Source organism: Pan paniscus, chromosome 19 (genome assembly GCF_029289425.2).
Source record: "Pan paniscus chromosome 19, NHGRI_mPanPan1-v2.0_pri, whole genome shotgun sequence".
NCBI lineage: Eukaryota > Metazoa > Chordata > Mammalia > Primates > Hominidae > Pan > Pan paniscus.
Window position 1 is genome coordinate 94,262,721 of NC_073268.2, and position 14,001 is coordinate 94,276,721.

The window sequence follows — 14,001 nt, forward strand, 5'->3', positions numbered from 1 at the left end:
CAGGCATGGTGGCTTATGCCTGTAATCCCAGCACTTTGGGAGGCTGAGGCGGGTGGATCACGAGGTCAGGAGTTCAATACTAGCCTGGCCAAGATGGTGAAACCCCGTCTCTACTAAAAATACAAAAAAATTAGCCGGGCATGGTGGTGGGCGCATGTAATCCCAGCTACTGGGGGGGCTGAGGCAGAGAATTGCTGGAACCCAGGAGACGGAGGTTGCAGTGAGCCAAGATTGTGCCACTGCACTGCACTCCAGCCTGGCGACAGAGCAAGACTCTGTCTCAAAAAAAAAAAAAAAAAAAAAGTGAAAAGGAGTTGTTCCTTTCCTCCCTCCTGAGGGCAGGCAACTGCTGCGGTTGCCAGTGGAGGTGATGCGTCCTTGGTCTGTGCCTGGGGGCCACCCCAGCAGAGGCCATGGTGGTGCCAGGGCCTGGTTAGTGAGCCAATCAGCAGGACCCAGGGGCAACCTGCCAAAGTCAACTGGATTTGATAACTGCAGCGAAGTTAAGTTTCCTGATTTTGATGATTGTGTTGTGGTTGTGTAAGAGAATGAAGTATTTCGGGGTAGTATGGTAATGCCTTCAACTTACAAACGGTTCAGGTAAACCACTCATATACATACATATACATGCATGTGATATATACACATACAGGGATGTGTGTGTTCACATATATGAGGGGAGAGAGACTGGGGGAGAGAAAGTAGGTTGGGGAGAGGGAGAGAGAAAGGAAAAGAGGAGACAGAGAAGGAGACAGCGAGAGAGCGGGGAGTAGAGAGAGGGAAGGGGTAAGAGAGAGGGAGAGGAGGAGAGAAAGGGCGGAAGAAGCAGAGAGTGAATGTTAAAGGAAATAGGCAAAACATAAACAGAAAATCTGGGTGAAGGGTATATGAGTATTCTTTGTACTATTCTTGCAATTATCTTTTATTTAAATTGACATCGGGCCGGGCGCAGTGGCTCACATCTGTAATCCCAGCACTTTGGGAGGCTGAGGCAGGCAGATCACTTGAGGTCAGGAGTTTGAGACCAGCCTGGCAAACATGGTGAAACCCCGTCTCTACTAAAAATACAAAAATTAGCCTGGTGTGGTGGTGCGTGCCTGTAATCTCAGCTACTCGGGAGGTTGAGGCAGGAGAATCGCTTGAACCCGTGGCGGGGAGGAGGTTGCCGTGAGCTGAGATCATGCCACTGCACTCCAGCCTGGGCGATAGAGCGAGACTCAGTTTCAAATAAATAAATAAACATCAAAATAAAAAGTTACTGTATTAAAGAATGGGGGCGGGGTGGGAGGGGTGGGGAGAGGTTGCAAAAATAAATAAATAAATAAATAAATAAATAAACCCCAAAATGAAAAAGAGAGTGGAGGCACCAGGCCTGCGTGGGGCTGGAGGGCTAATAAGGCCAGGCCTCTTATCTCTGGCCATAGAACCAGAGAAGTGAGTGGATGTGAGAGGTGCCAACCTCTAATGCCCAGCTCCAGAAGTGACTCCAGAACACCCTGTTCCAAAGCAGAGGACACACTGATTTTTTTTTTAATAGGCTGCAGGACTTACTGTTGGTGGGACGCCCTGCTTTGCGAAGGGAAAGGAGGAGTTTGCCCTGAGCACAGGCCCCCACCCTCCACTGGGCTTTCCCCAGCTCCCTTGTCTTCTTATCACGGTAGTGGCCCAGTCCCTGGCCCCTGACTCCAGAAGGTGGCCCTCCTGGAAACCCAGGTCGTGCAGTCAACGATGTACTCGCCGGGACAGCGATGTCTGCTGCACTCCATCCCTCCCCTGTCCATTTGTCCTTCATGCCCGTCTGGAGTAGATGGTTTTTGCAGAGGTGGCACCCTGTAAAGCTCTCCTGTCTGACTTTCCTTTTTTTTTTTTAGACTGAGTTTTGCTCTTGTTGCCTAGGCTGGAGTGCAATGGCACAATCTCAGCTCACTGCACCCTCTGCCTCCCGGGTTCAAGCGATTCTCCTGCCTCAGCCTCCCGAGTAGTTGGGATTACAGGCATGCACCACCACGCCCGGCTAATGTTTGTATTTTTAGTAGAGACAAGGTTTCACCGCGATGGCCAGGCTGGTCTTGAACTCCAGGACTCAAGTGATGCTCCTGCCTAGGCCTCTCAAAGTGTTGGGATTACAGGCGTGAGCCACTGCACCCGGCCTGCACGCGTTCTTTGAAAGCAGTCGAGGGGGCGCTAGATGTGGGCAGGGACGAGCTGGCGCGGCGTCGCTGGGTGCACAGCGACCACAGGCAGAGCCACGCGGCGGGAGGACTACAACTCCCGGCACACCCCGCGCCGCCCCGCCTCTACTCCCAGAAGGCCGCGGGGGTGGACCGCCTAAGAGGGCGTGCGCTCCCGACATGCCCCGCGGCGCGCCATTAACCGCCAGATTTGAATCGCGGGACCCGTTGGCAGAGGTGGCGGCGGCGGCATGGGTGCCCCGACGTTGCCCCCTGCCTGGCAGCCCTTTCTCAAGGACCACCGCATCTCTACATTCAAGAACTGGCCCTTCTTGGAGGGCTGCGCCTGCACCCCGGAGCGGGTGAGACTGCCCGGCCTCCTGGGGTCCCCCACGCCCGCCTTGCCCTGTCCCTAGCGAGGCCACTGTGACTGGGCCTCGGGGGTACAAGCCGCCCTCCCCTCCCCGTCCTGTCCCCAGCGAGGCCACTGTGGCTGGGCCCCTTGAGTCCAGGCCGGCCTCCCCTCCCTGCTTTGTCCCCATCGAGGCCTTTGTGGCTGGGCCTCGGGCTTCCGGGCTGCCACGTCCACTCACGAGCTGTGCTGTCCCTTGCAGATGGCCGAGGCTGGCTTCATCCACTGCCCCACTGAGAACGAGCCAGACTTGGCCCAGTGTTTCTTCTGCTTCAAGGAGCTGGAAGGCTGGGAGCCAGATGACGACCCCATGTAAGTCTTCTCTGGCCAGCCTCGATGGGCTTTGTTTTGAACTGAGTTGTCAAAAGATTTGAGTTGCAAAGACACTTAGTATGGGAGGGTTGCTTTCCAGCCTCATTGCTTCTTAAACAGCTGTTGTGAACGGATACCTCTCTATATGCTGGTGCCTTGGTCATGCTTACAACCTAATTAAATCTCATTTGACCAAAATGCCTTGGGGTGGACGTAAGATGCCTGATGCCTTTCATGTTCAACAGAATACATCAGCAGACCCTGTTGTTGTGAACTCCCAGGAATGTCCAAGTGCTTTTTTTGAGATTTTTTAAAAAACAGTTTAATTGAAATATAACCCACACAGCACAAAAATTACCCTTTGAAAGTGTGCACTTCACACTTTCGGAGGCTGCGGCGGGCGGATCACCTGAGGTCAGGAGTTCAAGACCAGCCTGGCCAACTTGGCGAAACCCCGTCTCTACTAAAAATACAAAAATTAGCCGGGCATGGTAGCGCACGCTCGTAATCCCAGCTACTCGGGAGGCTGAGGCAGGAGAATCGCTTGAACCTGGGAGGCGGAGGTTGCAGTGAGCCGAGATTGTGCCAATGCACTCCAGCCTCGGCGACAGAGCGAGACTCCGTCATAAAAATAAAAAATTGGAAAAAAAAAAAAAGAAAGAAAGCATATACTTCAGTGTTGTTCGGATTTTTTTCTTCAAGATGCCTAGTTAATGACAATGAAATTCTGTACTCGGATGGTATCTGTCTTTCCACACTGTAATGCCATATTCTTTTCTCACCTTTTTTTCTGTCGGATTCAGTTGCTTCCACAGCTTTAATTTTTTTCCCCTTGAGAATCACCCCAGTTGTTTTTCTTGTTGGCCAGAAGAGAGTAGCTGTTTTTTTTCTTAGTATGTTTGCTAAGGTGGTTATACTGCATCCCCGTAATCACTGGGAAAAGATCAGTGGTATTCTTCTTGAAAATGAATAAGTGTTATGATATTTTCAGATTAGAGTTACAACTGGCTGTCTTTTTGGACTTTGTGTGGCCATGTTTTCATTGTAATGCAGTTCTGGTAACGGTGATAGTCAGTTATGCAGGGAGACTCCCCTAGCAGAAAATGAGAGTGTGAGCTAGGGGGTCCCTTGGGGAACCCGGGGCAATAATGCCCTTCTCTGCCCTTAATCCTTACAGTGGGCCGGGCGCGGTGGCTCACGCCTGTAATACCAGCACTTTGGGAGGCCGAGGCGGGCGGATCACGAGGTCAGGAGATCGAGACCATCCTGGCTAATACGGTGAAACCCCGTCTCCACTAAAAATACAAAAAATTAGCCGGGCGTGGTGGCGGGCGCCTGTAGTCCCAGCTACTCAGGAGGCTGAGGCAGGAGAATGGCGTGAACCCAGGAGGCGGAGCTTGCAGTGAGCCGAGATTGCACCACTGCACTCCAGCCTGGGCGACAGAACGAGACTCCGTCTCAAAAAAAAAAAAAAAAAAAAAAAAAAGAAAAAATCTTTACAGTGGATTACATAACAATTCCAGTGAAATGAAATTACTTCAAACAGTTCCTTGAGAATGTTGGAGGGATTTGACATGTAATTCCTTTGGACGTATACCATGTAACGCTTTTCCAACTAATTGCTAAGGAAGTCCAGATAAAATAGATACATTAGCCACACAGATGTGGGGGGAGATGTCCACAGGGAGAGAGAAGGTGCTAAGAGGTGCCATATGGGAATGTGGCTTGGGCAAAGCACTGATGCCATCAACTTCAGACTTGACGTCTTACTCCTGAGGCAGAGCAGGGTGTGCCTGTGGAGGGCGTGGGGAGGTGGCCCGTGGGGAGTGGACTGCCGCTTTAATCCCTTCAGCTGCCTTTCCGCTGTTGTTTTGATTTTTCTAGAGAGGAACATAAAAAGCATTCGTCCGGTTGCGCTTTCCTTTCTGTCAAGAAGCAGTTTGAAGAATTAACCCTTGGTGAATTTTTGAAACTGGACAGAGAAAGAGCCAAGAACAAAATTGTATGTATTGGGAATAAGAACTGCTCAAACCCTGTTCAATGTCTTTAGCACTAAACTACCTAGTCCCTCAAAGGGACTCTGTGTTTTCCTCAGGAAGCTTTTTTTTTTTTTTTTTCTGAGATAGAGTTTCACTCTTGTTGCCCAGGCTGGAGTGCAGTGGTGCAATCTTGGCTAACTGCAACCTCTGCCTCTCGGGTTCAAGTGATTCTCCTGCCTCAGCCTCCCAAGTAACTGGGATTACAGGCACGTGCCACCACACCCAGCTAATTTTTGTATTTTTAGTAGAGATGGGGTTTCACCACATTGCCCAGGCTGGTCTTGAACTCCTGACCTCGTGATTCGCCCACCTTGGCCTCCCAAAGTGCTGGGATTACAGGCGTGAACCACCACGCCTGGCTCTTTTTTTGTTGTTGTTCTGAGACACAGTTTCACTCTGTTACCCAGGCTGGAGTGGAGTGGCCTGATCTCGGCTCACTGCAACCTCCGCCTCCTGGGCTCAAGTGATTTGCCTGCTTCAGCCTCCCAAGTAGCCAAGATTAGAGGCATGTGCCACCACACCCAGGTAATTTTTGTATTTTTGGTAGAGATGAGGTTTCACCATGTTGGCCAGGCTGGTCTTGAACTCCTGACCTCAGGTGATCCACCTGCCTCAGCCTCCCAAAGTGCTGAGATTACAGGTGTGAGCCACCACACCTGGCCTCAGGAAGTATTTTTATTTTTAAATTTATTTATTTATTTATTTATTTATTTGAGATGGAGTCTTGCTCTGTCGCCCAGGCTAGAGTGCAGCGACAGGATCTCGGCTCACTGCAAGCTCCGCCCCCCAGGTTCAAGCCATTCTCCTGCCTCAGCCTCCCGAGTAGCTGGGACTACAGGCGCCCGCCACCATGCCCGGCTAATTTTTTTGTATTTTTAGTAGAGACGGGGTTTCACCGTGTTAGCCAGGAGGGTCTCGATCTCCTGACCTCGTGATCTGCCTGCCTCGGCCTCCCAAAGTGCTGGGATTACAGGTGTGAGCCACCACGCCCGGCTATTTTTATTTTTTTGAGACAGGGACTCACTCTGTCACCTGGGCTGCAGTGCAGTGGTACACCATAGCTCACTGCAGCCTCGAACTCCTGAGCTCAAGTGATCCTCCCACCTCATCCTCCCAAGTAATTGGGACTACAGGCGCACCCCACCATGCCCACCTAATTTATTTATTTATTTATTTATTTATTTATTTATTTATTTATTTTCGTAGAGATGAGAGTTCCCTGTGTTGTCCAGGCTGGTCTTGAACTCCTGAGCTCAAGGAATCCTTTTGCCTGGGCCTCCCAAAGTGCTGAGATTACAGGCAAGAGCCACCGTGCCCAGCTAGGAATAATTTTTAAAGCCCCTAGGATGTCTGTGTGATTTTAAAGCTCCTGGAGTGTGGCCGGTATAAGTATATACCGGTATAAGTAAATCCCACATTTTGTGTCAGTATTTACTAGAAACTTAGTCATTTATCTGAAGTTGAAATGTAACTGGGCTTTATTTATTTATTTATTTATTTATTTTTAATTTTTTTTGAGACGAGTCTCACTTTGTCACCCAGGCTGGAGTGCAGTGGCATGATCTCGGCTCACTGCAACCTCTGCCTCCCGGGGTCAAGCGATTCTCCTGCCTTAGCCTCCCGAGTAGCTGGGACTACAGGCACGCACCACCATGCCTGGCTAATTTTTGTATTTTTAGTAGACGGGGTTTCACCATGCTGGCCAAGCTGGTCTCAAACTCCTGACCTCGTGATCTGCCCGCTTTAGCCTCCCAGAGTGCTGGGATTACAGGCATGAGCCACCATGCCTGGCCTTTTTAAAATTTTTTGATTTTTTTTTTTTTTTTGAGACAGAGCCTTGCTCTGTCGCCCAGGCTGGAGTGCAGTGGCATGATCTCAGCTCACTACAAGCTCTGCCTCCCGGGTTCACGCCATTCTTCTGCCTCAGCCTCCTGAGTAGCTGGGACTACAGGTGCCCACCACCACACCTGGCTAATTTTTTTTGGTATTTTTATTAGAGACAGGGTTTCATCATGTTGGCCAGGCTGGTCTCAAACTCCTGACCTCAAGTGATCTGCCTGCCTTGGCCTCCCAAAGCGCTGAGATTACAGGTGTGATCTACTGCGCCCGGCCTGGGCATCATATATTCTTATTTGCTAAGTCTGGCAGCCCCACACAGAATAAGTACTGGGGGATTCCATATCCTTGTAGCAAAGCCCTGGGTGGAGAGTCAGGAGATGTTGTAGTTCTGTCTCTGCCACTTGGAGACTTTGAGTTTAAGCAAGTCGTGCTCATGCTTTCCTTGCTAAATAGAGGTTAGACCCCCTATCCCACGGTTTCTCAGGTTGCTTTTCAGCTTGAAAATTGTATTCCTTTGTAGAGATCAGCGTAAAATAATTCTGTCCTTATATGTGGCTTTATTTTAATTTGAGACAGAGTGTCACTCAGTCGCCCAGGCTGGAGTGTGGCGGTGCGATCTTGGCTCACTGCGACCTCCACCTCCCAGGTTCAAGCGATTCTCGTGCCTCAGGCTTCCAAGTAGCTGAGATTATAGGTGTGTGCCACCAGGCCCAGCTAACTTTTGTATTTTTAGTAGAGACAGGGTTTTGCCATGTTGGCTAAGCTGGTCTCGAACTCCTGGCCTCAAGTGATCTGCCTGCCTTGGCATCCCAAAGTGCTGGGATTACAGGCGTGAACCACCACGCCTGGCCTCAATATAGTGGCTTTTAAGTGCTAAGGACTAAGATTGTGTTTTGTCAGGAAGAGGCCAGTCGTGGGTGAAGCATGCTGTGAGAGAGCTTGTCACCTGGTTGAGGTTGTGGGAGCTGCAGCGTGGCAACTGGAAAGTGGGCTGGGGATCATCTTTTTCCAGGTCAGGGGTCAGCCAGCTTTTCTGCAGCGTGCCATAGACCATCTCTTAGCCCTTGTGGGTCAGAGTCTCTGTTGCATATTGTCTTTTGTTGTTTTTCACAACCTTTTAGAAACATAAAAAGCATTCTTAGCCCGTGGGCTGGACAAAAAAAGGCCATGACGGGCTGTATGGATTTGGCCCAGCAGGCCCTTGCTTGCCAAGCCCTGTTTTAGACAAGGAGCAGCTTGTGTGCCTGGAACCATCATGGGCACAGGGGAGGAGCAGAGTGGATGTGGAGGCGTGAGCTGGAAACCAGGTCCCAGAGCGCTGAGAAAGACAGAGGGTTGTTGCCCTTTCAAATAGAGCAACTGAAATCTGACACCATCCAGTTCCAGAAAGCCCTGAAGTGCTGGTGGATGCTGCGGGGTGCTCCGCTCTAGGGTTACAGGGATGAAGATGCAGTCTGGTAGGGGGAGTCCACTCACCTGTTGGAAGATGTGATTAAGAAAAGTAGACTTTCAGGGCCGGGCATGGTGGCTCACGCCTGTAATCCCAGCACTTTGGGAGGCCGAGGCGGGTGGATCGCCTGAGGTCAGGAGTTTGAGAACAGCCTAGCCAATATGGTGAAACCCCATCTCTACTAAAAATACAAACATTAGCCAGGTGTGGTGGCGCGCGCCTGTAGTCCCAGCTACTCAGGAGGCTGAGGCAGGAGAATCACTTGAACCCTGGAGGTGGAGCTTGCAGTGAGCGGAGATGGCGCCACTGCACTCCAGCCTGGGCGACAGAGCGAGACTCCGTCTCAAAAAAAAAAAAGAAAAGTAGGCTTTCATGATGTGTGAGCTGAAGGAGCAGGAGGCAGAAGTAGAGGCCTCAGTCCCTGCAGGAGACCCCTCGGTCTCTATCTCCTGATAGTCAGACCCAGCCAGACTGGAAAGAGGGGAGACATTACAGCCTGCGAGAAAAGTAGGGAGATTTAAAAACTGCTTGGCTTTTATTTTGAGCTGTTTTTTTTTGTTTGTTTGTTTTCCCCAATTCAGAATACAGAATACTTTTATGGATTTGTTTTTATTACTTTAATTTTGAAACAATATAATCTTTTTGTTGTTGTTTTTTTGAGACAGGGTCTTACTCTGTCACCCAGGCTGAGTGCAGTGGTGTGATCTTGGCTCACCTCAGCCTCGACCCCCTGGGCTCAAATGATTCTCCCACCTCAGCCTCCCAAGTAGCTGGGACCACAGGTGCGTGTGTTGCGCTATACAAATCCTGAAGACAAGGATGCTGTTGCTGGTGATGCTGGGGATTCCCAAGATCCCAGATTTGATGGCAGGATGCCCCTGTCTGCTGCCTTGCCAGGGTGCCAGGAGGGCGCTGCTGTGGAAGCTGAGGCCTGGCCATCCAGGGCGATGCATTGGGCGCTGATTCTTGTTCCTGCCGCTGCCTCGGTGCTTAGCTTTTGAAACAATGAAATAAATTAGAACCAGTGTGAAAATTGATCAGGGAATAAATTTAATGTGGAAATAAACTGAACAACTTAGTTCTTCATAAGAGTTTACTTGGTAAATACTTGTGATGAGGACAAAACGAAGCACTAGAAGGAGAGGCGAGTTGTAGACCTGGGCGGCAGGAGTGTTTTGTTTGTTTTCATTGGCAGGGTCTTGCTCTGTTGCTCAGGCTGGAGTACAGTGGCGCAATCACAGCTCACTATAGCCTCGACCTCCTGGACTCAAGCAATCCTCCTGCCTCAGCCTCCCAGTAGCTGGGACTACAGGCGCATGCCACCATGCCTGGCTAATTTTAAATTTTTTTTTTTCTTTTTTTTGAGACGGAATCTCACTCTGTCGCCCAGGCTGGAGTGCAGTGGCGTGATCTCGGCTGACGGCAAGCTCCGCCTCCCAGGTTCACTCCATTCTCCTGCCTCAGCCTCCCAAGTAGCTGGGACTACAGGCGCTGGGATTACAAACCCAAACCCAAAGTGCTGGGATTACAGGCGTGAGCCACCGCACCCGGCCTGTTTTGTCTTTCAATAGCAAGAGTTGTGTTTGCTTCGCCCCTACCTTTAGTGGAAAAATGTATAAAATGGAGATATTGACCTCCACATTGGGGTGGTTAAATTATAGCATGTATGCAAAGGAGCTTCGTTAATTTAAGGCTTTTTTGAAAGAGAAGAAACTGAATAATCCATGTGTGTATATATATTTTAAAAGCCATGGTCATCTTTCCATATCAGTAAAGCTGAGGCTCCCTGGGACTGCAGAGTTGTCCATCACAGTCCATTACAAGTGCGCTGTTGGGCCAGGTGCAGTGGCTTGTGCCTGAATCCCAGCACTTTGGGAGGCCAAGGCAGGAGGATTCATTGAGCCCAGGAGTTTTGAGGCGAGCCTGGGCAATGTGGCCAGACCTCATCTCTTCAAAAAATACACAAAAAATTAGCCAGGCATGGTGGCACGTGCCTGTAGTCTCAGCTACTCAGGAGGCTGAGGTGGGAGGATCACTTTGAGCCTTGCAGGTCAAAGCTACAGTAAGCCATGATCTTGCCACTGCATTCCAGCCTGGATGACAGAGCGAGACCCTGTCTCTAAAAAAAAAAAAAAAAACCAAACGGTGCACTGTTTTCTTTTTTCTTATCAATTTATTTTTAAATTAAATTTTCTTTTAATTAATAATTTATAAATTATAAATTTATATTAAAAATGACAAATTTTTATTACTTATACATGAGGTAAAACTTAGGATATATTAGGATATATAAAGTACATATTGAAAAGTAATTTTTTGGCTGGGCACAGTGGCTCACACCTGTAATCCCAGCACTTTGGGAGGCCGTGGCGGGCAGATCACATGAGATCATGAGTTCGAGACCAACCTGACCAACATGGAGAGACCCCATCTCTACTAAAAATACAAAATTAGCCGGGGTGGTGGCGCATGCCTGTAATCCCAGCTACTCGGGAGGCTGAGGCAGGAGAATCTCTTGAACCCAGGAGGCAGAGGTTGCGGTGAGCCAAGATCGTGCCTTTGTGCACCAGCCTAGGCAACAAGAGCGAAAGTCCGTCTCAAAAAAAAAGTAATTTTTTTTAAGTTAACCTTTGTCAGCAAACAAATTTAACCCAATAAAGGTCTTTGTTTTTTAATGTAGTAGAGGAGTTAGGGTTTATAAAAAATATGATAGAGAAGGGGGTCCCTGGATTTGCTAATGTGATTGTCATTTGCCCCTTAGGAGAGAGCTCTGTTAGCAGAATGAAAAAATTGGAAGCCAGATTCAGGGAGGGACTGGAAGCAAAAGAATTTCTGTTCGAGGAAGAGCCTGATGTTTGCCAGGGTCTGTTTAACTGGACATGAAGAGGAAGGCTCTGGACTTTCCTCCAGGAGTTTCAGGAGAAAGGTAGGGCAGTGGTTAAGAGCAGAGCTCTGCCTAGACTAGCTGGGGTGCCTAGACTAGCTGGGGTACCTAGACTAGCTGGGTACTTTGAGTGGCTCCTTCAGCCTGGACCTCGGTTTCCTCACCTGTATAGTAGAGATATGGGAGCACCCAGCGCAGGATCACTGTGAACATAGATCAGTTAATGGAGGAAGCAGGTAGAGTGGTGCTGGGTGCATACCAAGCGCTCCGTCAGTGTTTCCTGTTATTCGATGATAGGAGGCAGCTTAAACTAGAGGGAGTTGAGCTGAATCAGGATGTTTGTCCCAGGTAGCTTGGAATCTGCCTAGCCCAGTGCCCAGTTTATTTAGGTGCTCTCTCAGTGTTCCCTGATTGTTTTTTCCTTTGTCATCTTATCTACAGGATGTGACTGGGAAGCTCTGGTTTCAGTGTCATGTGTCTATTCTTTATTTCCAGGCAAAGGAAACCAACAATAAGAAGAAAGAATTTGAGGAAACTGCGAAGAAAGTGCGCTGTGCCATCGAGCAGCTGGCTGCCATGGATTGAGGCCTCTGGCCGGAGCTGCCTGGTCCCAGAGTGGCTGCACCACTTCCAGGGTTTATTCCCTGGTGCCACCAGCCTTCCTGTGGGCCCCTTAGCAACGTCTTAGGAAAGGAGATCAACATTTTCAAATTAGATGTTTCAACTGAACTCTTGTTTTGTCTTGAAAGTGGCACCAGAGGTGCTTCTGCCTGTGCAGCGGGTGCTGCTGGTAACAGTGGCGGCTTCTCTCTCTCTCTCTCTTTTTTGGGGGCTCATTTTTGCTGTCTTGATTCCCGGGCTTACCAGGTGAGAAGTGAGGGAGGAAGAAGGCAGTGCCCCTTTTGCTAGAGCTGACAGCTTTGTTCACGTGAGCAGAGCCTTCCACAGTGAATGTGTCTGCACCTCATGCTGTTGAGGCTGTCACAGTCCTGAATGTGGACTTGGCAGGTGCCTGTTGAATCTGAGCTGCAGGTTCCTTATCTGTCACACCTGTGCCTCCTCAGAGGACAGTTTTTTTGTTGTTGTTGTGTTTTTTTTTTTTTTTTTTTTTTGGTAGATGCATGACTTGTGTGTGATGAGGAGGGAATGGAGACAGAGTCCCCGGCTCCTCTACTGTTTAACAACATGGCTTTCTTATTTTGTTTGAATTGTTAATTCACAGAATAGCACAAACTACAATTAAAACTAAGCACAAAGCCATTCTAAGTCATTGGGGAAACGGGGTGAACTTCAGGTGGATGAGGAGACAGAATAGAGTGATAGGAAGCGTCTGGCAGATACTCCTTTTGCCACTGCTGTGTGATTAGACAGGCCCAGTGAGCTGCGGGGCACATGCTGGCCGCTCCTCCCTCAGAAAAAGGCAGTGGCCTGAATCCTTTTTAAATGACTTGGCTCGATGCTGTGGGGGACTGGCTGGGCTGCTGCAGGCCGTGTGTCTGTCAGCCCAACCTTCACATCTGTCATGTTCTCCACACGGGGGAGAGACGCAGTCCGCCCAGGTCCCCGCTTTCTTTGGAGGCAGCAGCTCCCGCAGGGCTGAAGTCTGGCATAAGATGATGGATTTGATTCGCCCTCCTCCCTGTCATAGAGCTGCAGGGTGGATTGTTACAGCTTCGCTGGAAACCTCTGGAGGTCATCTCGGCTGTTCCTGAGAAATAAAAAGCCTGTCATTTCAAACACTGCTGTGGACCCTACTGGGTTTTTAAAATATTGTCAGTTTTTCATCGTCGTCCCTAGCCTGCCAACAGCCATCTGCCCAGACAGCCGCAGTGAGGATGAGCGTCCTGGCAGAGACGCAGTTGTCTCTGGGCGCTTGCCAGAGCCACGAACCCCAGACCTGTTTGTATCATCCGGGCTTCTTCCGGGCAGAAACAACTGAAAATGCACTTCAGACCCACTTATTTCTGCCACATCTGAGTCGGCCTGAGATAGACTTTTCCCTCTAAACTGGGAGAATATCACGGTGGTTTTTGTTAGCAGAAAATGCACTCCAGCCTCTGTACTCATCTAAGCTGCTTATTTTTGACATTTGTGTCAGTCTGTAAGTGGATACTTCACTTTAATAACTGTTGCTTAGTAATTGGCTTTGTAGAGAAGCTGGAAAAAAATGGTTTTGTCTTCAACTCCTTTGCATGCCAGGCGGTGATGTGGATCTCGGCTTCTGTGAGCCTGTGCTGTGGGCAGGGCTGAGCTGGAGCCGCCCCTCTCAGCCCGCCTGCCACGGCCTTTCCTTAAAGGCCATCCTTAAAACCAGACCCTCATGGCTGCCAGCACCTGAAAGCTTCCTCAACATCTGTTAATAAAGCCGTAGGCCCTTGTCTAAGCGCAACCGCCTAGACTTTCTTTCAGATACATGTCCACGTGTCCATTTTTCAGGTTCTCTAAGTCGGAGTGGAGTCTGGGAAGGGTTGTGAATGGAGGCTTCTGGGCTATGGGTGAGGTTCCGATGGCAGGTTAGAGCCCCTCGGGCCAACTGCCATCCTGGAAAGTAGAGACAGCAGTGCCCGCCGCCCAGAAGAGACCAGCAAGCCAAACTGGAGCCCCCATTGCAGGCTGTCGCCATGTGGAAAGAATAACACAATTGCCAATAAAGTCTCATGTGGTTTTATCTACTTTTTTTTTCTTTTTTTTTTTTTTTGAGACAAGGCCTTGCCCTCCCAGGCTGGAGTGCAGTGGAATGACCACAGCTCACCGCAACCTCAAATTCTTGCGTTCAAGTGAACCTCCCACCTTAGCCTCCCAAGTAGCTGGGACTACAGGCGCACGCCATCACACCCGGCTAATTGAAATTTTTTTTTGTTTGTTTAGATGGGATCTCACTTTGTTGCCCAGGC

At 49.6% G+C, this 14,001-nt stretch overlaps 1 protein-coding gene across 2 annotated transcripts; it reads left to right on the forward strand.

Annotated features, from left to right (window-relative positions):
* The first annotated feature begins 2,298 nt into the window (after positions 1-2,298).
* BIRC5 (baculoviral IAP repeat containing 5) lies at positions 2,299-13,517 on the forward strand. 2 transcript variants are annotated; one of them, XM_003818274.5, is made up of 4 exons: positions 2,299-2,533; positions 2,786-2,895; positions 4,780-4,897; positions 11,603-13,517. In XM_003818274.5, exons 1-4 carry the CDS (start codon positions 2,423-2,425, stop codon positions 11,690-11,692), a joined length of 429 nt encoding a protein of 142 aa, XP_003818322.1. In that variant the 5' UTR covers positions 2,299-2,422; the 3' UTR covers positions 11,693-13,517. The 2 variants fall into 2 exon arrangements, with proteins under 2 accessions (XP_003818322.1, XP_008969790.1); XM_008971542.4 differs by lacking the exon at positions 4,780-4,897 and having other exon boundaries at positions 2,319-2,533.
* Positions 13,518-14,001: the final 484 nt, after the last annotated feature.

Bases quoted from the DNA above. Each gene is read 5' to 3' on its own strand.
- BIRC5 (XM_003818274.5), top strand. From the start codon at position 2,423: ATGGGTGCCCCGACGTTGCCCCCTGCCTGGCAGCCCTTTCTCAAGGAC. The intron at 2,534-2,785 runs GTGAGACTGCCC...TGTCCCTTGCAG, and splicing joins GCGCCTGCACCCCGGAGCGG to ATGGCCGAGGCTGGCTTCAT. The intron at 2,896-4,779 runs GTAAGTCTTCTC...TGATTTTTCTAG, and splicing joins GAGCCAGATGACGACCCCAT to AGAGGAACATAAAAAGCATT.